The sequence below is a fragment of the Vanellus vanellus genome, assembly GCF_965231255.1.
Source record: "Vanellus vanellus genome assembly, chromosome: 2".
In the NCBI taxonomy this organism is placed as follows: Eukaryota; Metazoa; Chordata; class Aves; order Charadriiformes; family Charadriidae; genus Vanellus; species Vanellus vanellus.
Window position 1 is genome coordinate 103096830 of NC_138906.1, and position 27978 is coordinate 103124807.

A 27978-nucleotide genomic window follows, 5' to 3' on the forward strand; every position below is an offset into this window, starting at 1 on the left:
GCGCTTGCCAAGGGCGGGGGGAGCGCGAGGCGGCGGGGTGTGTGGGGGGAGTTAGTTCTGCGCCTGCGCACCGGCTCGGGTCGCCGCGGCGGGTGCCCGGCGCGTGCGCACTGGCGGACTGTCAGTCCCTTCGCGAGGGGCGGGCGGCAGCCGGTAAGTGACGGTTGCGGCTCCGGCCCCGGTTTTTTCTGCCCCCGCCGCTGGTCCTCTGCTAGCGGTCCCCGGCCGGTGAGCGCCGCCCGGCCGGCTCCGGCTGGGCTGGCGCTATCGGTAGCGACTCGAGGTCTGGCACAAGGGGGGGAAGCGGAGGGGGACTGGGCTGGGCTGGGCCGAGCCGAGCCGATTCGGGGATCCCCTCGGGATGGTGGGGCTGAAGCGGGTACTGAGGGATCCTCCGGCGCGGTCAGTGTCCGTGGGGCCCTGTCAGGGGCTGAAGGAGCTCGGTGTGGTGGGGCTGCAGCCTCGCCGGCGTGCCCGGCGGCAGGTCTCCGGCCTTTGCCCGGCAGGGACGGGCACCTGCGTCAGTGCGAGTAATTCCAGCTGAGGCAGATCCGTCGGGGAGCGCGGCGGGGAGGAGCCGGGCTGCCGGGGGGGGGAGCTGAGGCTACCGGCCGGGGGCTGCCGCAGCTTCGTCCGGGCTTTGCTGTGAGGGGTTGTGCCCTGCACCCGGGTGTCGCTGAGCGCCCCAAGCCCTGTAGCGCCTTTCTGGAGGGGGCAGGGGCTGTTCCCACCGAGGGCTGCGGCATGGGCCGCCCTCTGTGAGCCTGTCCTTCTCGCTGGCTCCCTTCTAGGCTCCCGGCCGGTGCTTGAGTCCGGAGGAGGAGGGTGTGCTTGCAGCTGAAGTCTTTCCAGGACTGCTCGGGACTTTCTTTTGTTCGCATCTTCCAGTGCATAGCTGTGAAGACGTTTGTGCTTTTGGCTAACAGCTTCTGTGTAAAGTTGACATGGTTTCTTAAAGTTTGTGCTTCGTTTTGAATGGTTAGTAGTTGTGCAACAACCTCTCTACCCAAGCAAGTTAGTATGTAATCGGTTAGGAGATTACAGGATACCGACTATAAACTTTGTTCATGTGCCTGGGTAGTGGCTGTGTGAGTTAAAGCTATTGTAACACTGTTGAATGTATCCAGAGTTGTTAGTAAAGGCAGTAATTCAGCATAAAACTGTCTATTGTAGATACCATTTCTGCAATAAATTCATATTTTAAAATAACTTTTAATTATAGATGTAGTCTTGATAACTTGGAAATGGATTGAGCTAAACAAAAACAGTATATTCATTCAAAAGTGTGAGTGGTAGGAATAGGTTCTGCACCTTGAGATGTATCATGGGAAATCAAACCTCATTTGAAGTAAAGAGGCCAGTAGCAGAGAAGTGATGGTTATGGTTGCACAGCTGAGGAGGTAAAGTAGGCCATGAGTTTACACTGTAGAAATAACTCTGGAATAAGTGCATACTTATGCATGCAACTTTTGAAGATACTAGAGATATGGATCTTGAGATAGCAGGTGAAGGAATTTGAGATATAGACTTAGGGTCTTACAGAGTAGCTCTTATGCAACGCTTGCCTGGAATTTTTTTTAACTCTGTTAAGTTCTAAAATGACTAATTCCAATAATGCTGTACTGGGTCTTGCTTGGATGGAGTTAACTTTAGTCACAGCAGCTGGTATGGTGCTGTGTTTTGGATTTGTGGCTAAAACAGTGTTGATAACTCACCAGTGTTGTGGCTGTTGCTGAAGGGTGCTTGCACAGCGTGAAGGCTTTCTCTTTTTTCCTACTCAGCCTTCTACTCCCTTTGAGTTGGTTGGGGGTGGGCAAGAGATTGGAGGGGAATGCAGCCAGCACAGCTGACCCAAACTGGCCAAAGGGATATTCCCTACCATATAATGTCATGCTCAGCAGTAAAAAATTGGATAGAGGAAGAAGAAAGCAGGGGAGGTGGCTTCCAGGGTGGCCATTGTTCAGAGACTAGCTGGGGCAGTGGTTGGCCTATGGTGGGTGGTGAGCAATTTCCTTTGCTTCACCTGTTTTTTTTGTTTTGATTGATTTGGTTCAGGGGTGTTTGTTTGTTTGTTTCCTCTTTCCTTTACCTATTAACTGTTTTTCTCTTGACCCATGGGTTTTCTCGCTTTTGCTCTTCCAGTTCTGTGCACCTGGCGCAGCTCTTCGTCAGATCACTAATTAATCTGTTGAGATTAAGTGATGCTTTGAAAGCTATACTTTCAAGGAATAATATGGATATGACAGACTATAATCTGTAGTAATGGCAGCAGAACCTAAAATGTTCTATTTGATTCCAAGAGTGAAGATGTAAACTGTTCCTTTCCATTTGGAAGGAAAGAGGAACTCCAGATGTGTTCCTTGGAGTTACGGGGGCATCGTGTTTTTGCATCTTTGTTGACTGGGATCCTCCCTGTCTTCTATTAGTATAATTAGCTAGCTCGAGAGAACAGGTCTTGTTTGATGGCCAGCAAATTCTACCTTTTCTGCATTTTAAATCTAATACTAGTTTGCATGCATGTCTCAACTTCACTAGAAATTCTGCTGGAGACGTAGGTGAAATACTTGATTAATATTTCCCTGCAGACCTACATCTCTGAAGGAGTGATGCTGTGGGAAGAACTGAAAACAAAGAGTAGGAAATAAATAAAAAATAAAAAAAATCATCCATCAAAAGTGTAAATGGAAGTGTTTTATAGCTAAGTCTCTGGATTCAGAGCTTCCACAGCTCCATTCTTGACACTTTTGGTACCAAATTTGAGCTATTGCAGGGGAACTATGGTGTTCTCAGCTTCAGCAGATTCTAGTTCAGGAAGAGTTAGGATTTTTGCTTGGACTTGCCACAAGATTTCCTTACAGTTATCTCATTACCCTTTTAATAGGCTAATCTACTCTAGGGTAAGATAGAATTTTTTTCTTTTTAATTAAGATCAGCTGTTCTTTTTTTGTTGTTGTTCTCTCTTTTTGATACATACTTACAGAGAGCAAGGTAAATGAAAAAACAGTAACCAGAGAACATTTCAGGTAGACTAATGAAACAGAGTTAAGTGACTTCAAATGCGACTCTCTTAGAATTCCCATTCCTCCTGTTTGTAATGCTTTCTAGTGATGCTTCTGTCAAGTTGCGGTTTTTTATTGCCAAAGTTAGTTCTCAAATTGTTAACTTTGAAATGACAAATAGCCATCAACTGAAAATATATTTTCTAAAAATGTCATATTTCTTTTCAGTACTGTTAAATTATGAAGGCGTTTTGAAGTACTAATCAATAATGGAGGAAACGGATAGGGAAGCAGTTGCAACAGCTGTTCAGAGAGTAGCGGGAATGCTTCAGCGTCCTGATCAGCTGGATAAAGTGGAACAGTACCGCAGGAGGGAAGCTCGTAAGAAGGCTTCAGTAGAAGCTCGACTCAAGGTATGAAGTTTGATAAACCTGAGTGTCCACAGTGCAGCATGAATGTACTTTCTAGTTTTTTCTTCTGTTGTTTTTTTTTTTTTTTTTTCCTTCTATGTTTTCACCCAGATAGTTTTAAACCATGGACTTTAATTTTTTGGTCTATGTCCAGAACAGAAATTTTTCATCCTGTAAGTAAAACAAACTAATGCTGTATATCTCACTGAAATTTTATTCAAGAATTTCAAGTGTTCTTAGGTCCGAGCCCTGTGGAACACCACTTGTGACTAGCTGCCAACTGGATTTAACTCCATTTGCTATGTGGGAGTCTGCGTGAAGTAGAAGAGAGCCTGTCTTCTTTCACAGTGAAAACATTTGTTAGCAAATTACGCAGTAATTTTTGTCTGTAGCATAGAAACAAAAATTTTCCTGATGACTTGGACTGGGTTTTTCAGTTTTAAGGCAGGAAGCATATGGTGGAGTCCATTAATAATGGATCAACTATTTAGTTACTGTGATCTATTTATAATATATGAGCACAGTCTTTTGCCTACTGACTGCTTCTATAGACAGTAATGACTAAACATAACTTTGTAAGTTTTATAAATGCCTAAATCCACTTTATACCTAAGAAGTTTCCTTGTCATTTTCCTTAAGTTGCCTGAACTTCAGTCATCTGTAGATTGTCGGAAATACCTGTTCCAAAAAGAAGTACAATACCCATTAATCTGTTCAGGATATATTTCTGAAACAGGTGATGGTTAGTGATGCAGTGGATAGCAAAGCAGTTTTTTCCCATAAGAATTACTATGAAGGATGGGAGCACAGAGAGGATGTAAGAAGTACTCTTGCTCTGTATTCAAATTGTGTATATGTGTGGTGTGGAAGATGGAGAGACAGGGTCATCAGGAACATGAGCTGGATGAGTTGCTGACTTTTGAGGTTGGATCACTGTTGAAAAACTTCAGCTGCTTCATCTTTGTGAATGAACACTTGGTAAATCTTTTAGTGTGAACATGCTGGTGCTTCTTTCTTACTGGGTATGCTTTCATCTGTGTCATAATTTTCTTCAGATGAATCAGGTTTATCAAGGGTGAAGGGTGGAAAACCAGGATAATAGTTGTCACTTACAGGGATGAAGCAGCAGAGATCTGGAATGGTGTTCTGCCCAAAAACCCAGCATCTCCTCCACTTGGTTATCCTACTCCTCTCTACATCCTATCCCAAATATTTAGTCATGTCAATTTCTTACATCCTTCTCTGGGAAGATATTTCCTGCATTATATAAATTCTTACAGAAAGAACTGCTTTGAAATGTGACAAACTTACCTGCTTCACGTGTGAGACTGATGGCAGTTAGCAAAGCAGTATTTGTAAGGATTGGTAGCAGAACTCTGAAACAATGGGTGAATAAGCACCAGCTAGCACTGGAGGCTGGTACTTCTGGGCTCTGCAGTCCAAAATGTAGAGCGGCTTGGACTCTGTTCCAGAGCCTGGAAAGTTATGAGCATTAACAGCCATCTTTGTGCACTTAGTCAATGGGAGAACTTAGATTTTTGGTTTTCTTCCACCCTGAAGAAATACTGTATATGTATCCTAGGAGAGTTCCTAGGTCATGGGTTATAAACACACTTGAATACCCCACCTTTTTATTCTTACCTGTGCAATCATGAATGTGTGCCATAGGGCCCTAGGGAGACCAGGCAGCCAGGATCCTGGTTCCATAGCTTAATGTTGAGGGTCGTCTCTTGAAAAGAGGTTTGAGCCCTTTCCTAGCATGGCTTAGTTTTGTTTTCTTTTGTGGTTTTTGTTTTTGTTTGTTTTTTGTTTTTTTTTTTTAACAGTGATGGTCAGTCCAATCTAAGATGAATATACATTCTAGGAAGTGAATTCAGTAATGCTAGGACATGCCTTGCTCCCCACCCCCCTCCCCTGGCCCCAGCTGACTATTAGAAGACAAACAAGCTTCAGAAGATTATGTTTCAGTATCATGTTGAATTTCAGTATCCTAATTACCTCAGTTCCTGTAGAGGAAAAATGTGTTAGTGCAGCAGTTCTGTAGATAAATACTGTATAAAAATGCCTTACCACTGCTTGATTGTACTGAGTCTGACAGGAAAATACATTTTTATCAATAAAATCAGCATGTCGTAATTTGAAAGTACATAAATAGTGGTAGTTTAAGAATCACTGCATTTTCCTGGGACTTTCCCAGTACATTTAAAACACAATAAATGTTGTTCATAGTTAGCAGGATTTCCTCTTTGGCTTCTAGCATCAGACAGAAAGTTCCATGACTGCCCAAGCTTTTTGGCTTTAAAAGTATGGCAAAAAATGTGTTTTGAGCTTAGCAAAACCATTAGTCCCTCATTTCTTTACTGGTTACTTCAAGTCCTTGAGATATGCAACTGAGGTTTCACTGATGTCTGGCCTTTGGCTTGTCTTTTGAAAGTCTGGTTTTGCCAGTTTCATTCTCCACTCACCTGATTTAATCTTAGTCAGATTTCTTTAAAAATACATACATAAAAAACATTCTGTGGATGCGATCTGATTTCTTTCACTCAGGTACGCACTATAATGCATGTTCTGTAAGGTGTCTGGACTGTCAAATGATATTCAGGACTAATAGCCTATTTGAAGAGTCATTATTTCAAGTGTCAACTGTGGCAAGAGATATCTATATCGATAACCTCTCTTTATGCCATAATAGTCTAGATTGTTGGTCTGGTTGTTGATGTTTCAGAGTGTCAAAATTTTATTCAGTTTGGGGTTTTGTTGTTTTTTGTTTTGACTGGATTCCTTTTGATTATTTTGGCTTTCTGGCACCACAGGCCAGAGGGTGTTTTATTTTTTAGAACACTCCAGATTTATTTTTTTTTTTAGAATGTTTTCTGTTGTCAGTCAAAACTTGAAAGCTTGTAATTGCTTGGGTGAAATACTTTGTGAATCTGTACATACCAAGCATTCTGTTGAAACATCTGAATCAATTTTCTTCTGTTATCCCCCTTTGAAATGAATTTATGAAGGAAACACAAAGAAATCTCATTCTGCCTTCCCATGATCCTGGTTTAGTGTATATTTATAAAGATGATGATCTATTTGCCTAAGCTCCTATGTTAGATTTGTGCAGCTTCAGAACCTCAAAAAAAGAATGTGTGTGCAAACACAGAGTAAGTTACTTGGTTTTGGTAAACTGTAATAGTACCTTTTCAGTTGTTTTTTTCTCTGAGAGATGTTAGATAATGAAATGAAAAGTAATTCTTGAGAGGTGTTGAAAATACATAATGATTGATGTGAGTTCTTTCTTTGTCGTTTTGTTTGTATTTAAGGCAGCGATTCAGTCGCAGTTAGATGGAGTACGAACAGGTTTAAGTCAACTGCACAATGCACTGAATGATGTAAAGGACATTCAACAGTCTTTGATAGATGTCAATAAGGACTGGAGACAGAGCATCAACACCATAGAAAACCTCAAGGATGTTAAGGATGCTGTAGTGCAACATAGCCAACTGGCAGCTGCTGTAGAAAATCTCAAGAACATCTTTTCAGGTAATCTAATGTTCTTTATGTAATCTGTCATGAACTGAAAGCGCTTTAAAATGGTATTAACAGCTGTAAGGTTATCAAGTAATATTGAGAACTTTGAACTTCACTGGGAATGAAGACTTAAGGAAGAATCACCTATACATCCCATTCACAGATGTAGCTGGTAATCATTTAATATATATCAAATCTAAATTGCACTGTAAGAACTTCTAGTCTGGCCTATCTCATCATCAGACACAAGTCACAAAGAAGCTTCTTGCTAGCAATCAGTAGCAGGGATAGCATGTTTAGTATAAAAGACTGAAATATGCAAGCAGCATGCGCAGAGAGATTTGGAAAGATCTGGAATTTTGCCAGTGAGTTGGGCACCTACAGCAAGCCTGTTGGGTAAAAATAGTCCCTGATGATTTTAGGAAGCAAGATTTTTTGCAAACAAAGGCAAAATAGGAACCAGCAAGATCCCTAGTCAAAGATTCCCTGGCAGTCTTTCTCACACAATAGTTGAGAGCCTCAAGGATTTCCATTGATGTTATAAGTGTCAGTATAAACTACCTGAAGTTCAGTTTCAACTGTGCACAATCCTTGCTTCAGAATCAGGCAGCACAATCACAGAAGCCAACCCATGCATAAAGAAATTATACATGGGAGACACTTCTTCCTTGCATGACTGCGTAACTACAAAGGTTTGCAAAATTAAATAATATTAATGTGAGATACTGAATACCATAAAGATAAAGAAAATGGGATTACCCCTGTCCTTTTATGCAGGCTTTTTGGTGCACATTCCATTCCATCTTGAATCTGGGTGAATTCCTTGCCAGGGCTTTTCTGCTTATAGGTAACTTTAAGAATTTTACTCCTATAATGGGTGCTAAACCTATCCTACCTCTTTGATTTCATTTAAATAGTCTTTTATCTACCCTTCTCTCCTGATAGTAATTCACAAAATGTAGCTACAAAGAAAAATTGTTTCCCAGTCATGCCATGTTGATTTGTTTAATCTCTGTAAGAGTGTGTCTTACTGCTACAGTACCAAAGTGGGATATGGTGTGCAACTTAGAGTAGTATTTCTATTTGCATGCAATGTCTAGCAATAAAAAACAAAGAACAACACAATTCTGTATGTTCCAGTGCTGAGTTATTTTGGAGATGTTATTTTCTTTCACACTGATGAATGCAATTGAGACAACGAGCCTTTTATTTTCTGTCATTCTGAGGGGGTTTTAGTGTGAAGCATCTCCCCCCATGATTGTTAAACAGTATAGTTGATGTTAACTTCACTATGAGTAAAACAAATGTTTTATAAACCGAAGTGGTTTTCGTCATATTTAATGATGGTGTGTAACTGTCTTTTCAATCATTTTTGGGGTTGCCAGTTTGTCATTAGCTGCCTTGTTTGTAGTGACAGTTTTTCTGCTGAGATTTTCAGTTCTTTCCCCCTCAGGATCCTAATTCTCTTCTATAGTATTCCTCAAATGCTGAAAATTAATACAGAAAATTCCTATTCTTCCTTTTTGCCATAGGCAGGGAAAAACTGTTCCTTCAAGGATGTAAAATTCAGTATTTGTTGGTATATGCAGCCTCAGGTTCAACAGGGTAAGTGACTTTTAGTCAGGCCAAGTTACTAGCTTTCTTATACAAAAGGCTTTTACTGCAATTTGCTTCATGGTAGACTTTCATGGACCTTTTCTTCTTTTTAAGGAGGGAGCAAGGAAGAGAAAGGAAATTATGTTCTGTTGGCACTATATTCTTAGTTTATTTAGCCACTGATCAAAATGGAGCATTGTAGTTAACAAAAGTAGGAAGATACATAACATTTACTAGCAATTTTTAATACTTCAAAATAATTTCCTTTAAATTATTTCAAAATAATTACTACAGCTGTTTTCTGTCTTGTTTCCTAATATTTTTATTGTCTTATGTTTATTTTTTTGTATTTTAATTGTGGTGGTTTATTTTTTTTTCTTCCTTTTTGCTGCTGTTTCAGTTCCAGAGATAGTCAGGGAGACCCAAGATCTGATTGAGCGAGGGGAACTTTTGCAAGCTCATCGAAAACTGATGGATTTAGAGTGTTCTCGTGATAACCTGATGTATGAGCAGTATCGCATGGACAGCAAAAACACACATGACATGAACCTCATCCATACATACTTTGGGGATATGCAGAAACTTTCTGAGGAGTTGGCAAAGCAACTTTGGATGGTGGTTCAAAGATCTCTTGTTACAGTCCGTCGAGATCCAACCTTGCTTGTTTCTGTTGTTAGGATAATTGAGAGGGAGGAGAAAATTGACAGGCGCATGTTAGACCGGAAAAAACAAACTGGTTTTATACCTCCTGGCAGACCAAAGAAGTGGAAAGAAAAGATGTTCAACATTTTAGAAAGAACTGTGAGCACACGAATTGAAGGCACTCAAGCAGATACTAGAGAATCTGACAAAATGTGGCTTGTGCGCCATCTAGAAATCATACGTAAATATGTCCTCGATGACCTGCTTGTGGCTAAAACCCTGTTGGATCAATGCTTTCCTCCACATTATGACATTTTCAACAAATTGCTAAACATGTACCATCAAGCTTTGTCCACCCGCATGCAAGAGCTTGCTGCAGAGGATCTGGAAGCAAATGAGATTGTTAGCCTTCTAACTTGGGTTTTAAATACATACAAAAGGTAAGGTCCCCTTATCTTTTCTGTTAGCAATAGTTAAACTGTTTTGCATGCTTACTCTTATGTGCTAATATTTGTGTATATTAACATATAAGAAGATAAAACAAAAGAGGGATAACTAAAAAACGTGCTGGTTTGATATTTGTTACGCATTTGCTTTCTGGAAATTGCTTCATAAAACTTGTTTGCATTTTCTAATATGTGACTTTTGAGTTGCTTTGTAAGCTTAAAGTTTTAATGCAGTTCGACCTGTTTGAAGCTAGAGTAACCTTGTATTTGTGTGCTGGTTTGGTGAAGTATTGCAAAGAGCAGAAGAAACCGAGAGCTCATGTATGTGAAACAAAATGCCTGTTGTTGGCCACAGCCCCAGAAGATTTGTATGGTTATTAACTTTCTATTGTTCTTTTTTACAGGGTTTGGGACTGTTTCAGTGTTGCTTCATTACTGTTAAATGGAAAGAATGTAGTAACTTCCTTCAGGTTTTTTCTCAGAACTGTATGGTGATTTGTTTATTTAGAAGAATTTCTGCTTACAGGTTGTCTCCTGTGATACTCTTTAAACTCTTTTCTTTTGAGTGGTGTGATTTGTTGGGATAACTTAAGCATTTTGTCTTTTTTTTTTTTTTTTTTTTTTCATCCTCCAGATAGAAACAGCTCAAATGGCAACTGTTTAGTTTTTGCTGGCATGTAGTTACTAGGGCAACTGATTTGTTTGGGAAAAAGTAACGCTAGTCTTTCTGTGGCTCATGACTCTAATCCTGTTCTCAATAGCTGGCATTGACCCAGAGTCTGCACTGTGTACACTTTTGCTGTCTTCAATTGTTCAGTCTCACTAATTCAAGAAATTGGATGCTTCATACGTTTAGAATATAATACCATAAAGCAAATAGGTATGAGATGATACTGTTCTGTAGAATTGTTATAACCAGCTTTAAGATTCATTTCATGTTTAGAACTCTGTGCTTTGCTCTACACTGCAAAGTTCTGCTTCACTTGCCTGCAAGGAATGATCAGGAGCAACCACTAACGCATACTTACATACCTGTGCAGGGTATATGAGAGATGCAGCTACTAATAAGGGTACAGCTACTGATAAGATAAAGGAGTTGAGTTCATTGGCCTTTTCTTCTTTGTTAATAGAAGGCCAGAGGAATAACTCTACAATGAACGATAATCAGAAATATGTGAATCCCTCTACCTACAGGGGCATGGCCTAGGTGCCCAGGTTCTTCACTTATGTCCTGGGGCTGATGTTCCAGTAGGACAATTCGTGGTCTTAAAATTGCCCTTCCCCCAGAAGGTAGAGCAGATTGCTATTGAGTTAGACAATTCAAAGCTGAAATCTCTCAATCCGTGTGCTCCGTCATAGGAAGGGCAAAGGGAGGGAGGAAAGCCAGTGTTGCATTTATTTACAAGGCAAACAAATGAAAAAGGAATCATTCCTGCTAAAGCAAGTTATGTGGCCTGTAGCTTCTGATGGCAAAGTCTTTCAAAGGAAGCAAAACAGTGAGAGGAGCAGATATTGTACAAGGTATCTGAAAATGCTGAGATTTCTCCCCTGTATATGCATGTAACAAGTGTGATGGAAATTAGAGGAAGTATCGCAGGAAAAAACTAAGGCTTTGAGTTTCTGTTGACTTGAAAGAAAATTTTAAAAAAGAAAAAAAGCCTGAGAGGGCAGTGCAATAATTGCATTCTTATAGATTATGATAAACTGTTATAAAGAGGATGATAATTAGCTGTTCTGTATGTTCGTAGTGGACAGAGGAAGAAGAAATCAGTTCAGGCTTATGTGTGGGAAAGTAAAGTGCTCAAGCAGAATACTCACAGAGCTTACCAAATCTCAGTTGCTGGACATCTCTTACCAACACAATAAACAACTCTCTATAGGGCTATGTTTATAATAAACTGTGAAAGAGGATGACCTATATGACCTCATGAGAACTGTGTTTCTGTGATATTTCACCCTCTTTTCCCTATATGAAAAGTAGGTTCTAAACTGCTGTTGCATTTCTTGTTTACTTTTATGGAACATTGTATGGTGGAAGATAGTTTTTTCTTTTCTCATCTTTCTCTATTTTTGTTAAATTGAATATTAGAGGGAGCATATAAATTTGTATTTGCATATTACAGCTGCACTTCAAAACCAGCTGAGAAAATACTGACCAATTAAGAGAAGCATTTAGTGTTTTTTCTGTGTAATGAATTTATAAGAAACACATGCATAACTTCTGCTTACAATATTTGCAAGACAGGATTTTTAAAAGAATCGTGCTCTTTACCAGAGCATGTCTTGGAAGCTGTTTTTAGAACTGTATTCAACTCATAACTGAGAAATAAAGTGATGTTCCATGTGGAAAAATGGCCTTTAATATTTGAGTGGGATGGAATATGCTAGATGTATTTTTCTTTCATATTTAAGTCAATGAGAGCTTTGGAAACATACTACTATAATTAAATCTGTACGAGGCTGGGATCAGGACCCTAATCTGTGTTTTAGGGAAAATATAAGTCTTGTAAGACCCTGATGCCCACATTCATAACATGATTTTATCAGGTACTGATCAAATGTTGACAACACTGCTAAGAATTCAACACCATTGCTACAGACAATGTCAACAATCTTCACTCTAAGGAACAGAAGGAAAGGTACTATATAGCTGGATGCTGCCTCTGGATCGAGTACCTCTTTTTATGAGACGGAGCAGGATTGGTGGCAAGCCTGGCATAGGAGGCAGAATAGAAGCTTTCTAAAATGTTAGTTTCCAGATAATAAAATTCTAGTTGAAATTTCAACTTGATATAAGCTTCCTGTTGAAGGGAAATAACTCTTCCCTACAGCTAGAAGCCTCCTGACACTTCTAAGAAGGTTGTCTGTCACTTCCTTTCCCCCCCGACACTTCGATTGTGGCAATCAGGAAAGAGAATTTGTGTATGGGAAGAATTTTTGTAATGGGGGCTGGAGGTAGAAGCCTGTGGGCTTTGTTTTGGGGTCTCAGTTGATAAGCTTTGAGAAAGATTTAATATATCTGGCCTTGTGAAGTAGGGATGATGATGGTATAATGAGGCTAGAAATATTTTCTAATATGGCACAGTGCCATAAACAGCTTTTCACATTTCCCCTGAATAAGCCTAGAGCAGGTCCTGCTATTACATGTGTTCTTTATGTAAACAGCAACAGAATGGAATTCAGTTTTCTGAATAGCTTGAGCCACTTAAGATATCTTCAGCCTCTTTTCTTAAAGGCTCAGGAAGACACTACAAATGTAAAGTGTTCCGTTACAATAGCTTTTATGGTTTCAAAGACAAGAATTTTGTTTTTTAAGTAGTTAGCCATAGCATTGTTTGTTTTTTTTTTTTTTTTTTTTAGTGCTTTGAGATTTTTTTCCATGATGTGGAAGCACCACTGTGCTGTCTCACTGCGTATACCCAGAGAAGAACTTTACCTTGCAGAAATAGACAAACTAAACACTTGTTTAGGAATATTTTTTTTAATAGCATTTGTGGCTTGCTTCTGAAAAGCACACTAGAAATGGAATGTGAAATTATTTATGTTATTATGATTGAATAGATTTCCATCAACTGTTAATAAAGCTCTCTCTGAAGAGTGTGGGTTTGAGTTATTGATTTTTTGAGCATTAAATATGAAGAGTTCTTGCTACATTGTGCTTTGGCATAGCTTTGGTTTTTTGTTTTAGTTACACAAGCAACTCATTATATAATCTTACATAGATGCAAAATATCAGCATAAAGTGTTAACTTTATATAATACTGGAAAAATACTTTGAGGGTTGATCTAGTTTCTAATCCTATAAAATCAAGGATTTTCCTTTGCAAGCAGTTACAGCCAATGGTGCTGTTATAATACAGTACTTATGAAGTGCACCTTAGATTTGGCCTGCAAGATGCCTCTTCATCTTATATTAGGTGTATTCTGTACCAATACAGGAAGCATTGGTAGATTTTCTTTTAATCTATTTTAGCTTTGGTATGGATGTGATACAAGAAGCTCTTTTGAGAAACTCTGAGGAGAGTATTTTGTACTTTTCATTGCTCTGATGCGTTCTGAATTTCAGAATAGGAAAGTTGTCTGTCATCACCTCTGAAATTTAAAGGACATATAAAAATGTCCCCTGTTAAGAGCCCACAGGTTGAACCAGTTGGCTTTTATTCAGTCTTAAGCAATTGCTAATTCTTGTACATAAAAGTTAGAAATACATGAAAGGGTTGAATATTTAAAATGTCTGTAACTTTTTTTAACATACGCTGGGCTATAGCTTTTACAATACTGTTCGTTCTTTGGTGTAGTTTTATTTACTTTCCTTGTAAATGCATTTATTGTTGCAGTTACTATTAAAAACTTTTTGAAATGTATAGATATTGGAAAATTGCCCCTTACAGTGGTCGTACAAAAAAAGCAGCATAGTTTTTAACTTTTTGTCTCATTTTTCTTTACTAATCTGTAATGTTTGTTGGTTGTTTGTTTTTTTTTTTAAAACTCAGTACAGAGATGATGGGAAATTCAGAACTGTCTCCTGAAGTGGATGTAAATTCTCTGGATCCTCTGATTTCACAAAATGTGGTAGACCAGCTTCTCAGCAAATATATGTCAACGCTTACTGTGAGTAATAATAACATAAGGACACCTTTGGATGAGTTTATAGCTGCATTAGTGCCTCAGTGCTGTTCCTCCATCAGAGGAAACTAATGTGACAAATGTGAACTCAATATCCCTACTTTTATAAATATGCATATACTATCATAGAATCGTTTAGGTTGGAAGGGACCTTGAAGATCATAGAGTTCCAACTCCCCTGCTATAGGCAGGGACACCTCCCACTAGAGCAAGTTGCTCAAAGCACCATCCAGCCTGGCTTTAAACACCTCCAGGGTGCAGCTTCCACAACTTCTCTGGGCAACCTGTTCCAGTGCCTTACCACCCTCAAAGTGAAAAATTTCTTCCTAATATCTAGTCTAAACCTACCTTCTTCCAGTGTGAAGCCATTCCCACTCGTCCTATCACTACTAAAAGTCCTTCCCCAGCTCTCCTGTAGGCCTCTGGAAGGCTGCAATAAGTTCTCCCTGGAGCATTCTTTTCTCCAGACTGAACAACCCCAGGTCTCTCAGCCTGTCTTCATAGGAGAGGTGCTCCAGCCCTCTGATCATCTTTGTGGCTCTCCTCTGGACCCGGTCCAACAGATCCATGTCTTTCCTATGTTGGGGGCCCCAGAGCTGGATGCGGTACTCCAGGTGGGGTCTCACTAGAGTAGAGTAGAGGGGCCAAATCACCTCCCTTGACTGGCTGGCCACACTTCTTCTGATGCAGCCCAGGATACGGTTGGCCTTCTGGGCTGCAGTTGCACGTTGCTGGCTCATGTTGAGCTTCTCATCAGTCAGCACCCCCAGGTCCTTCTCCTCAGGGCTGTTCTCAATCCATTCTCTGCCGAGCCTGTATTTGTGCAGGTTTGTTTATAAATTTATAGTCAGATGATTTTATAGACTTCAATCATGACATTTCAAGGAATAATTATGCTTACAGACTGTATTAATCATATTTTATTAGAAAGAAAGGAATTTCAGTGTTCATATGTCTAAATTCATAGTGCTAGTATGTTAGGTATTACTATACTTACAAGCCACTAAATGCAGCTTGGTCCCTGTAGTAACTATGTCTAAATTTGATACAGATGCGATCTTTTCAAGGTAATCAAGTTGTTCATGTTTGCCAGTTTGATTCTTTTAAGTCTTTTTCCTTTTATGCTTGTCAACTGCATGAGCATAATTCCCTTTTGTGAATGCCCCTTCATGTGCATCTTAAATATAAAGACACTACTTGGTTATCCTAAGAGTCACTGGAAATTGGTCAACTACATAGCAAAGGAATCAGTATGTGACTGTCAGGTCTTTAAATGTATTTTTCTTTCAAGATCCACTGTTGATTGCTTCTTAGACTGGATATTGGGATAGTTGTAACTTTGGACTTGCTGTTCTTACATTGTTCAATTGAATTCCTACTCCACCTAAGTTTAGGAGCTCTGCCAAGCAGAGGAGGGGAATTTTTTGCTTCTTTGAATGTGTCAGCCACTAAAATATGTCCAGCAACAGCAATTACTTGGACTTGATACTCATCACAATAATATGAACCAATCTTGTTACGTCTCAAGGAAGTTGCCAGTAGAGGCTCTGCTTCACATTAGCTTTACTAAGACTTATGCAAGTTTATTTTTCTGCACTTACCTTTAGGACAAAAAAAACACATTGGTTTGTTTTCTCAAGCTGCTTTTGATTGACTTATGAAATGCCTTTGAATTCATTTTGTCCCCTCTTAATATGAAAAAATGTTGTTTTATCAGAAATGGTTTTGCCCTACTTACTGAAAAATATTATATATAGAACAATGTTGTATTTATATTCTATAAATAAAATAAATCAAAACTGCTCTTCTGTTGAACAGAGTGGTTTTCATTTGATGGCTTTGATTTTTGGCTGTGTCTTCTTTTTAAGGCAGTTTCAATATTTTCTGTCTATATGTTTCACAGGATTCAGGCTGATCTAATTTTCTACACATCCCCACTTATACTTTATTTCTTTTGCTGTTGTGTTTAAAACTGCTTATAAACAAAATATAGCCAGTTCTGTTTGGGTGAATGAAAGTAAGTTCATAGTCACAATTAGGAAATAAATATTGATGTTTAAATTGATTAAAAAATGTCTCGTTTTCATAAGAAATAAAATGATAATAGATTTTAACAGATTTCTAATAGATTTTTTTTTTTCCAAGCACCTCAGCTGGAATAAAAGTTCTTGTAAATTATGATCTTAAGGTGAAAAATTTTGATGTCCCCTGGGCTGCTGGCTTAAAAGATTAATTCTTCCTTGCAAATCATACCTCATCAGAGCAGTTCCATGCTTATGAGGAAAAAAGTACATTGTTTCACATAATTGAAGATGGTACTTAGCAGATACAGCACTTGGCAGGCCACTCACTGTAGCCAAAAAGAGAAGAAGAAAACTACAGGTCTGTGGTCAACAGCCTTTCTTGTGCAGGAAGGTAGCTTTCAGTTTCTTCCGTTATCCTATCTGATGATAGGAGTTTTGACCGGAAGATATTGATTTAATACATGAAAAAATGTAAACATTAAAAAAAAAAAAAGTACCTATTTTAGACTTTGCCCTTTCTGTACATGCTTACTGGTCATGTTTAATTTTGCATGGCAAGGCACACTAATATACCTGTTACGCGTTGGAAAGAAGTATAAACCTTTATATTACTAGGGATCTTAACTAAATGTGAACAAAGTAGAAAAGAGGCAGAAAGCTTCAACCCTTTGAAAATATTTTTAGATAGACAAATCAACAAATCCAAATACATATTTAGCAAACATGCTGGTCTTTACTGTCTACTCTTACAAATATGTCCATGGTATCTGTGTCATGCAAGCGATCAGAAAACTGACTGAATCTAGTTCTAAAAACAGTTGTTCTTAATGTCTGTTTGCTCCAGAATGTGCTTGTTGGATGGGAGAAGAGCCAACTATTGTATCTCCGTCACTATTTTCTGTAGCACTTAAGTTCCAAGAAACAAAACTCATTTAATCTAATCCTGGGGTTTTGTCCCCAACGGTAACAAGCATCAGTTTCCTAAAATGTAGGTAAAAGGAACTACAAGACAATATGTGCTAATTTTCCTATATTAAGTGTTACCCTAATTTTTTCAATTGTTGAAAAATTCAGTTGCAACCTAAAGCCTAAGGCTTAATAAATGCTTCCAAAGTTAGTCAGTTTGTCAGAATCAACATGTTTACTTGCTCTTTGAGTTTGGAGCACTCCCCTTCCAAAATGTGCCTAAGCTTGATTCAAACGACACCACTAGTTTACCAGTACTAACTTTTGTCTTTGTAAATGCAAATTTTAGTTTGTCTAAGTTACCTATATCCTGTAGGTGATGACAAGAGTGGTCAACATTATCTGTTACTATGCCACTCTTCATTATGGAAGTGGCTGCTATTCCAAATATTGCAGTGGGGTTTTTTTGTTGTGTTAAATTATAAAAAATCTTTTCTTTTTCTTGGTTGCTTTATTTAATGTAGTCTAACATTATTGGCTGGCTACGAAAAGCACTGGAGACGGATAAAAAAGACTGGATAAAAGAAACTGAACCAGAAGCAGATCAAGATGGGTACTATCAGACTACACTCCCAGCTATTGTTTTTCAGGTATAAGAGAAATTCATTATTCTAGAAAATCTACAGAAGCAGTACATGAATTTGGGGGAATGGAGGGACCTGGAGGGAGGAACCAAAGTGTTTGGAATGCCATTGTTTCTTTGTCTATTGAAGTATAGTTTGTTTTTTTTCCTGTAGAGTTGTTAGTTGGAGGGGTTGCTTCTTCTGAGGTTTTTATTTGACTTTTTCACTTTAACACTTAGAAACTTTAGTTCTTTTTATGTGTAGATTAGAAATGTATTTTTCCCAACCTATTTAGTTGATACTTGTATTTAGTTAACCGCTTTTACTTAGCTCTGAATTAGAAATATTAAGTACTTTTTTGCTGAAGAAAGAATGCAACTGTTTTCAGTATCAGGAGAAAACTGCAGCATATATTAATGGTTGTCAATAATTTATTAATTATACTTACAGAAATAGTGATTTTTTTTTTTTGGTTTAGTCAGCAGCAATTGCCTGCACTTTTTTAATAAAAAATAAAAATAAAATAAAATAAAAAAAGAAAACATACGTAGACCTGGTGCTAGTGAGTCTCTAACAAGATAGGAGTTCTGTCTTTGATTTACCACTGATACAGGTCTCTCTTCATAACTAAACTATTTTTAACTTAGATGTTTGAGCAGAATCTTCAAGTGGCTGCTCAGATAAATGAAGATTTGAAAACAAAGGTACTCCTTCTATGTCTTCAACAAATGAATTCATTTCTAACAAGGTAACATTACTTTTAAAATATAAATGCTTTATCCTGCCTCAGCCTCTCTTTGTTCTTATGATTCCAATGCTTGTTTTTCCTATGGATGTTTCTTTATTGCTTTGTTTTTCTCACATCCATGCCAACCAAGCTTTTCTTCCCTTTCCATTTCTCGCTTTCTTCCTCCCTTCCCCAGTTTCACCACAAAAGTTATTCTGTGCTGGTGAGTGGCACTTCCAGTTCCTCTATGCAAATGACTCTAATTTTTGGAGTCGATTCCGCTTTCTTTTATATTTCTTTCTCATAAAGAAGACAGAACGTGCCTCCTTGGCTGGATTCTGCCCAGAACAGAGTCTAAACATCACATGAGCAACAAGCCCTTTATAAAATACTTCTAAATACCTGAGGGGCCCTTATGGAGCATTTGGTCTTACAGGTGTACTTAAGTTATTACAGATTTTTGTCTAATACCATTCGTTGTATATGTTACAGGTACAAGGATGAAGCACAGTTGTATAAAGAAGAACATCTTAAAAATCGTCAGTATCCTCAATGCTATGTTCAATACATGATTGCAGTCATCAACAACTGTCAAACCTTTAAGTAAGTCTGCATGTTCTTGCAGTATTGTGAGGAAAAATAAATATCGATATTTCATTTATAATACTACATGTTCCCAGGACCTTCTCTTCTTTTGTATACAAAGAGAGTTTCAGTTAAGATCATTTAGCCGACTAAACAACAGCAGGTTTAAGTATATTACTGTTTTAAGAGGCAGATATTGTGATTGTTCTTGCCTTTGGCAAGCCAAGCCATTGCCCCTCACCGGTGAAAATCCACTTGTTATTCCAAGAATTTCAGAATTTGAAAAAGTCATTGCAGTTAGTTTGTCTGGGGCCAGCCATGTTCTCTTACATTTGATCTCTCACAGTTCACCCTCAAGCAGTGTGGTCAAGGTGAACTCAACTGGAGAAAAGTGAAGGTAGAGCTTGCTCTGTTACAAATACCAAAACAGGAGAAAGAAATCCTCATTGCTCATGTTTCAGTGTTCAACCCCATGTTTGTCTATATCTGCTGCCATTCTCATCTACAAATCAGCAGTAGTTTGTTACCAACATTCAAGTAGTCTAGGTTGATCACTCTATAAATCGTGCTGCAGGGTAAATTAAGGATTCCAAAGCAAGCTGCAGGCATTATTTCCCCTTGCAAAAATAAGACTATCTAGTATATCTCTTTCTGTGTATGCACTCTGAAAACTTAGTAGCAATGCAGTTGTGCATCGGTGCATGATGAAAAGCATTGTTATTTGTCACAGAGAATCTATAATCAGTCTGAAAAGAAAATACTTGAAAATTGAAATGGAAGATACGTTGTCAAGCAGTCATGCAAGCATGGATGCAACTTTAGACATCATTGCCAAAGAAGGATGCTCTAGCCTGCTAGATGAAGTCTTCATGGATTTAGAGGTTAGAACTTTTTTCCCTCAAAAAAACAGAAGTATTATTTTATAAGGAAAAATAAGTCAGGAATGAAGTTGTTATGAAGCCTTTTGATTGCTAAACATATTTTATAGGTGGTGTGCTGACAAAATGCCAGTAAATGTCAGTATTGTTCTTCACTGGTGTAGTTTGGATGTAGGAGACCAAAAGGTTGCTTAACTATATTTCACAGGATGGCTTTGGGCAAGTCCTTTTTATAGAGTGAATATCTTCTAGCAGATTGTACTTAGCCTTATATAGTTGTGTTTTAAGAATTATTTGGGAAACTACTGCTGATATTAAGTTATGATCTTTGTACAGGTGCAGTACACTTATAATTAAGATAGTTAATTGACTCTAAAGGTGGGCCCTTTCTGACTGATAAATTTTCATGTTTAAGAATTCTAGTTTCTTGTATAGAATCCCTCAGGGAAAAAAAATAATTATTTTTATTACTAAAAAGAAATTGGGAGTATGGGGAGGGAGACAGGGAAATTAGAGGAATGGTGGGGGTGAAGAAAGATGCTCTGGCACTTATTAGAGTTGTAATAATATTTTGAACTAAAGTAAACACCTTGAATTGCTCACATTAATAAAGATGTGGGAGCAGTGTTTATTTTAAAATTGGAGCTTTTAAGCAAAACCTTTATTTCACATGAACTATGCTCACTGATTATGAGAACACACTCCATCTGCTCTAGTGACAATTCTTTGAAATTCATTAACATCAAACAAGTCACTATTATCATTTATAAAATACCGTGCTCTAATAGGTAAAGAATTCTTCCTCTGGGGAGAACAAAGCAAGATGGGTACGTAGATTTAAAGAACACTGGAGTTATGTATTTAGACTAGTAAAGTGTATAGGCCACCGAATTTGGTATAGGCACAGGAAGTTTGTGGGGCCATCAAAGAGGAACAACTGAGTAGCCAGTAGCAGTTCAATAAATCAAGCATGAAGTTGCATTATCACAAGTTTAAAAGTGCCTCATATTTAAAATTGGTCAGCTCTTACACCTATTTTGTCCTTGGACCTTAATTTTTTTATTTAGCGTAGACATTTAAATAGAGAATGTTATAAAGAATTTTAGGGAATTCATACGAAACAAATGCTCAGGTTAGTGCAGTAGGTTTACATACAGACCCAGTGTGTGTATCAGGGTAGCACTTTGTGGCAACTATCATTCTGACAACTGATCACATCATTTTCCTACGCTAACTGCTTATTCCTTTTGAAGGAATGTAGTTTAGAAATGTATGACACTTAAAATTGTCTTCTATTTTTTTGTAACTGCACTGATATGATGAAAGTGTCAAAAATTTGTTCTGATCAAATGTTTGTTACCTTCTCAGCCACATCTCAATGAGCTGATGACAAAGAAGTGGTTGATGGGGTCTAATGCAGTGGGGACTATCTGTGTCACTGTAGAAGATTATTTCAATGACTTTGCAAAAATAAAAAAGCCTTATAAAAAGGTAGGTGCAAAATGTTTTATGATACTGTGCTAAAGTATTCTGAATATAATGTTGGTTTGCAATTTCTAAACACTTAATGGAATTCAGAATTGGAATACAGAAATTGGAATTGATTCATCGCTGGAAATGAAAAAATGTTCATAATCACATTGTAAAAGTCTGAATCTAATATTTCTCCCTCATCTTTTTTGTTTACAGCCATATAATATTGTCAAAGACAGATCTGAGTTGCAGGATTTAGTCCAGAAAATGTATTGGCATGTTACTAGATTGTGTTCTTACCAGCTTGTGCTTTTCTATCTCTCCTCAGAAGCTTGTAGTCAGATAAAATTAGCTTGTCTGAAATGAATTTTGCTAGTTTGGCCTGTAATTACTTTTTTTGATAAATGCACATTCTGTAATTCATAGTTTTAACATTTACAATGAGGTATAGTTAAATTGGTGCCATAAGGTTTAAGAAATGCATAATTCATGTTTAAAGTACAGTTACAACAGCATAATGTGCTACGTTAGGTCATCTTTTTTTTTTTCTTGTGGTCTGTCAAAGGATATCTCAATTCTTCTATTATCCTTTAATCTTTAGTATTATTGTACTTGATTTTATCCTTTATTGAATTAAAGTCAATTTTCTGTAGTTAAGATAGCATGTCTTAAATGATTCCCTGAGAAGAATTTCCCTAAGAAATATTTGAAGCTAGCAAGATCAGGATTTTGGTGGGGTCTTTGAACAAATCCTTATAAAGTAGAAGTGCTTAAAAGACAGTTCCAAAATCATACACTTACTCTTTCATACCTTAACTCTTAAAGAGATAAAGGGGACTGCTCAAAGTTCCTCTGATGACCTCTTAACCTTCAGTATTTGCAGATCCTAGAGGCGTTATTATGTAAGTGAATAATATGCATTTTCAGTTAAGAAAAAGTACGCAAAATAAGTTAGGTCAGTCCCAGAATTAGTCTATATCCATGGAACAGCTTTCTTTTCCAGATTTGGCTTGTTGTTGTGAGGTAATAGTGCTCGGCATGAGTTTCTTTAAGTGTTAATACCAATCTGCAATCCCATGTGTTTCATCACGTAGTGTTTATTGCCCCCCTATGGGGAAGATGGCCAACACATATTTCGGCATTCATCATACCTGCTATTCCATTGTCTCCCATCACAAAAAAATCTCACTCACAAGACACCACATGTTCTAGCACTGGGTGGGACACGCTTTTCTTTCCCTGGTTTGGGGTGGGCTTTTTTTCTGGTTTTAAAATATTCTTGTGTGGGAGACCTTGGCTGGTCCAAGGGATCAGAATGCAAGTTTAACATTGACCTTAAGCAGATACCCATATACCCCTGAAGAGACTAGGAGAGTCCTGAGAAGAGCTGAAGCAAACAAGGGTGGCAAACATCCTGGCTTTGACCAGAGCACGAACAGTGCTCAGAGCACTGGAACAGGCTGCCCAGGGAGGTTGTGGAGTCCCCTTCCCTGGAGATTTTCAAGACCCGCCTGGATGCAGTCCTGAGTAATGTGCTCTAGGCAATCCTGCTTTAGCAGGAGAGTTGGACTAGATGATCTCTAGAGGTCCCTTCCAACTCTGATAATTCTGTGATTCTGTGATTCTGTGATAAACAATTGCATTGGCTGGCTGGCATGTGATGTGAGAACGGATTGGGTAAAAGTAGAATGGTAGAGTATATGCATAGATAAGCATCTGGGTAAAAGAATATAAAAGAGCACTGCTTGTAAAATAAAGTACGATTGCTGCAACTTGATGTTCAGTGTCGTGTCCGTCCCTACGGTGACATTCTTGGTTAACGCTGTTTTGAAAATCCAGGTTTTAAAAGCCACACAAACAGAGCACCTGCAAAAAGACTATAGTCAATGGGAAGGAAGCTGTTCTGGAGCAGGGAGGATCTGGATCTTACAGTCATTCTGCTTTGCCGTTTTCCTCATGTGTAAAGTAAATGCCCTGTCATCACGGTGTTGGCTCTTCTTGAGTGTTCTTTTTCTCAGTGATGGTTGAGCTGTTGTTCTTTACTTTTCAGTGGAATAGGACATACATGTCGGTCTCCCACAGTCTATTCTGTGCAGTTAATTTTCCTCTGTGTAATTGGCATCAACTCCACCAATGCAAAAGAAGCCATCCCTGAACAACCAGTAAACTGGTGTTTCTGCACAGTCTTGAGAGCAGGACTTTGTGTCCTGATTGAAGGCTGTGACTTCCAATACTTTGCAATCTGCTGTTCTCTCTTTTTTCTTTTTTTTTTTCTTCTATCTTCTCTGAAACCTTTCTCCAAAGTTTTGACAAAAGAACATGTTGATTGAAACTAAAGCTTGATATATACTAATAAAATATGATAAAAAGTTTGTGACTACCTGTTAAGCGGGCTTTTTTTTCATCGTAAGTAACTTTGCCACCATGTTTAGGGGAAAAAAAAAAAAAACACCTGAGGACTTGTGGAATTTAAGGATACTCCTTACCTCTGAGTTGAAAAAATATGTAAAGGTTTCCAGTTTTTTGTTTTGTTCTTTATTTCCAAACCTCAGCATTACTCTTGCACCAATACTAGATGCTTCACTTAGTCACCAGTAGGTATTTCCTATAAAAAGACAAGTGCAGAACAGCAAAGCAGTCAGGGAAGATCTGAGAAAGTGACTGCTGCTGGCTCTCCAGGCTTCGTACCAGACTTGACACAGAGCACAGATCACGTAGGCAAGATCTGCAATGCTTTATGGAATGTACTGGAATTCTCTGTGACATACTGGAGTTCTCCAGCAGAAGCCTCTGTGATGGCTGGTCGTTCCTTGACCAGATATAAAGAGCAATGCTGCAGGACCAAGCATAGTTCTGTTCTAAAGATCATCCAATTTATTTCATGGGTTTTTTCTATCTTTGGTGCTCCTCAAAAATAATTCAGATGTGTCATTAGAGAAATCTTGGTTTTGTTGTGTCTTTCTTGTAACTGGCACATACTTTTCATTAGGGAAGGACAGGTTTTCATTTCTGTTAGCATTCTAAAAATCTAAAGCCACTCAAAATGTGTAGCGTTAGCAAAAACTGTGTACTGGTGATTAAGTGCAAATACACATTTCAAAGCCTAATAATTGTTAAGAGACTAAAAATACATTTACAGGTATCACTGGCATAATGCACCACCTTTTTCTTTTCTTTCAGACAATGACTATTGAGGCCCATCGGAGAGTGGTTGTGGAATACATCAGAGCAATCATGTTAAAACGTATATCTTTCAAGAATGCAGAAGAGAGAAAAGAGGGTGCAGAAAGAATGATCAAAGAAGCAGAACAGTTCAGATTTCTGTTCAAGAAGCTTGCAGCTGTAAGTATTTGCTTTGGGTAATGCTGTTAACCTGGTAATTTAGAAGAAACCACGTATGTTTACTGCTTGGGAAAAATGGCTAGAATTAGATCTCCATGTCTCCAACATGTTGGGTGACTTGCGAATGGCAAGGATGCCAGCTGAGGGCACAGACAGAGTTTCTGAATGCACGCGGGCCTGCTGCTAAAGGTACTGAGCCCCAGTTTCTACTGCTTTGTGTTTATACAGCTCTCTGCAGCTGAATATCTGAATGCCCTCACAAAGATAGGTACCCTGAATTTGTAGTAGTAAGTTGAAGAAAAAAGCAGTTCTTTGTTTTAAAAAAAATTAAATAACTGGGCTTTGCTTTTCCTGTCTGGAAGAAAGGGTGATACTTATTACCTAAGTAGCATGCAGTGTGTTCATTTAGAATCAATCAGACAAGTATGTTGACCCCATTTAAAGTGCAGTAGAAATAGAAAGACAGGCCAAAAAGGGTGCTTGAGAAACAACGTACAAGATAGGCCTAAAATTAATGCTTAAATATTTTTTTTAACTGCATAAGGAGCAGGAATCTGCTGGAAAGCTCCAAACGCTAAAAGATGACAAAATGGAAAAAGAATGCAGAGAAAGATAAAGCCTGAAAAACTGGGGAGGGTGGAGAAGGGGCAGCGTTCATCTCCACTCGCTGTGGAAGATGTTGGGACAACTCCTGCATCAGAATCCTTCATTATGTGGGATTCTGTGTAAGATCTGTTTCAGATTAAGGCATTGATAGAAGAGGTTATGGAATAAATGAAATAAACAATACTAGATTTGCAGAACCAGATGACCTGGAACGAAGAGCACTAAAATAGTCCAGAGATTAAATAGACATTACAGTTCAGTGGATCAGTTGTTGAAAGCTGCCTTGGTGGCCAGATGGCTAGAAGAAAGCTAAAGCAGGGGCAGTTTTTAAGTAACATTTCAGAAGACATCTGGCTTTCACATCAGTTATTCCTAACATTTATGCTGGCAAATTAGCAAAAGTTAAAGACTAGAATGTATCACCATGTGGATAAATACAATACATTGTTTGTAAGATGTGACTTTCTTCACTGGTATAAGTCTCTGAATGAAGAAGAACAGGGAAAGAGGCTTATGGTGACAATTCACAAATATTTTGTTTTCTTAATGTTTGAAAAATCAGCTGTTTGGGGAATTCAACAGCATTGTTGAACAAAATACTAATTAAAGCATTGTTTTTAAATATTGGGGGGGAATGCTTTTGTTTTGAGGAAATTTTTTTTTTTAACTTTTCATCTTGTAGGGTTCTGGAGAGGACACTGAAGGACTCTGTGACATCATTGAAGCCATTGCAGAGGTTATCAAGCTAACGGATCCTTCACTGCTATATCTGGAAGTTTCAACTTTAGTCAGCAAATACCCAGATATCAGGTAGTTCTCTCTGCCCTCACAGTTATTACAGATGGATAACATCATGGTTTCTTGGTTGTCTTGGGCAAATTTTAAAACAATGTGTAAATGTGCTCATATTTTTCATATTTTAGAATGTAGTAATTTTCATTCTTATAAAAAATAATGGTAGTGTATGTAAGCTGGACCGGAAAGTACGTGTTATTCAGTACTCAGTAGGACAGCAAAGCAATAATGAAAATAGTTCCATTTTGTGTTTTAGGAGGATAAAATATGTTTTCAAGTCCCAAGAGCAGCCAGAATATGCTTTATGTTGGGCTGGGAAAGCCAGTTCTGAGTCACTAGCGATCTGATGAAGAATTAAATTCACACCAAAACTGAGTGAAACTATGTGATATTTCTGACAAAATCTTACTTGTGCAACATTTCCTACTGATGCCATTTTTACCATTTTCCTTTGGCAGGGATGACCATATTGCAGCTTTGCTGACAGTGAGAGGCGATGCCAGCAGAGATATGAAGCAGACTATCATTGAGACTTTGGATCAAGGTCCAAGCCAGCCAAATCCCAACTATGTGCCAATTTTTAAAGAAATTACAGTTCCTACTCTAACTGTGCCAAAACTTCTTAAGTAACTGACAACTCTGTGTGTCATTACTGGTCTGGGATCAACAGGTGTGAAATACTTGAGGGCAAATTTGGCAATGCTATTTTGAGTAAAGTTCAATATATACTGATACTTGCTAGGCATGTTTCTTTCTAAAGACTTGGTTGCGGGGAAAATGTAATCAGATTTCTGAAAGAAGATGGATGTAAAGGTCATGTTTGAAAAATGAAGCTTCTAATGGCCAGGGGGCTTTTTACTGATCCATTTGTTGCAGCCATTTTTGCTGTCAGCAAATACATTTTCCTCGTGGAATATGTTTGCACGGTGCATTGCAGTGCCATACAAAGATATTTATACCAAAACCAACAGAGCTGTATTAGTGCTGGATATACTAACATATATCACTTACAATACCTAAGCAGACTCATTTAGAACTGTCTTTATATGGCACTGCACTGAGCATATATTAACATCCTCAATCAGCTTTCACGTTATACTTTGTGTATGTACTTACTTTGGTGTAAAATAGTTTATTGCAGAAAACTTAATTATGAAATCAGTTGCCTGACTAAGGGACTGAATGAAATTGCTGCCGTGCAATTTGATTATAGGGTGAATAAAGACACATGAGGTACATTTTTTCTTTTTTTTTTTTTTTTTTACTAAAAACAGCACATAAATCACCACCAGTTCAATAAAATGTTAAACCGTTGCTACCTTCAGCTATGTATTCTTTGCATCCTTATAGATTTACAGGAGATTTAAATCTTTTTGTTTGTTGGTTTGGTTTGAAGTGTGAATAAACTCTGGATTTAATAGTTTTCTGGAAATATGAGATACTGGGTTTTATTTCTATAGTGTCTTCAGATCAATGCTTAAAGCTAATTTTCAGTATTATCTGTTCTAATTATATTACTAGCAAACTGTGAATTTAAAATTATGTGATGAAGGACACAATGAAGGCATTTTCTGTCACTACTGAACAGAGTTGTCAAAGACAAGTACAATGAAGATATAAGCCTACTTGTTCTAATTAACATTCTGCAGTTTGTATATGTAACTCGTTTGGCCTGTGGACACCCGCATCTTGTGCCGTTTGATCCCTCACTTTGAGGGTAGTGGAGCACTGGAACAGGGCCCCCAGAGAGGTTGTGGAGTCTCCCACTCTGGAGATGTTCA

The 27978-nt window shown here is 38.2% G+C and overlaps 2 protein-coding genes across 2 annotated transcripts in view; one reads left to right on the forward strand and one right to left on the reverse strand.

Moving 5' to 3' along the window:
* LOC309686498 (dynein axonemal heavy chain 5-like) overlaps positions 1-881 on the reverse strand; it is a gene marked incomplete at its 5' end in the record, with an annotated part of 184441 nt that extends 183560 nt beyond the window's left edge. Inside the window, 2 exons of the mRNA XM_082499206.1 lie at positions 72-516; positions 667-881. Coding sequence (XP_082355332.1) covers positions 72-516; positions 667-881 — 660 coding nt within the window. The remainder of the gene's footprint in view (positions 1-71; positions 517-666) is intronic.
* Positions 259-27629, forward strand: EXOC3 (exocyst complex component 3). The gene is made up of 13 exons (XM_082479103.1): positions 259-283; positions 3228-3412; positions 6721-6940; positions 8925-9606; positions 14106-14223; positions 17693-17818; positions 18439-18539; positions 19011-19121; positions 19834-19984; positions 21350-21472; positions 24635-24796; positions 26085-26212; positions 26656-27629. The coding sequence occupies exons 2-13, from the start codon at positions 3269-3271 to the stop codon at positions 26825-26827; spliced, it is 2238 nt and encodes a 745-aa protein (XP_082335229.1). The 5' UTR covers positions 259-283; positions 3228-3268; the 3' UTR covers positions 26828-27629.
* Positions 27630-27978: the final 349 nt, after the last annotated feature.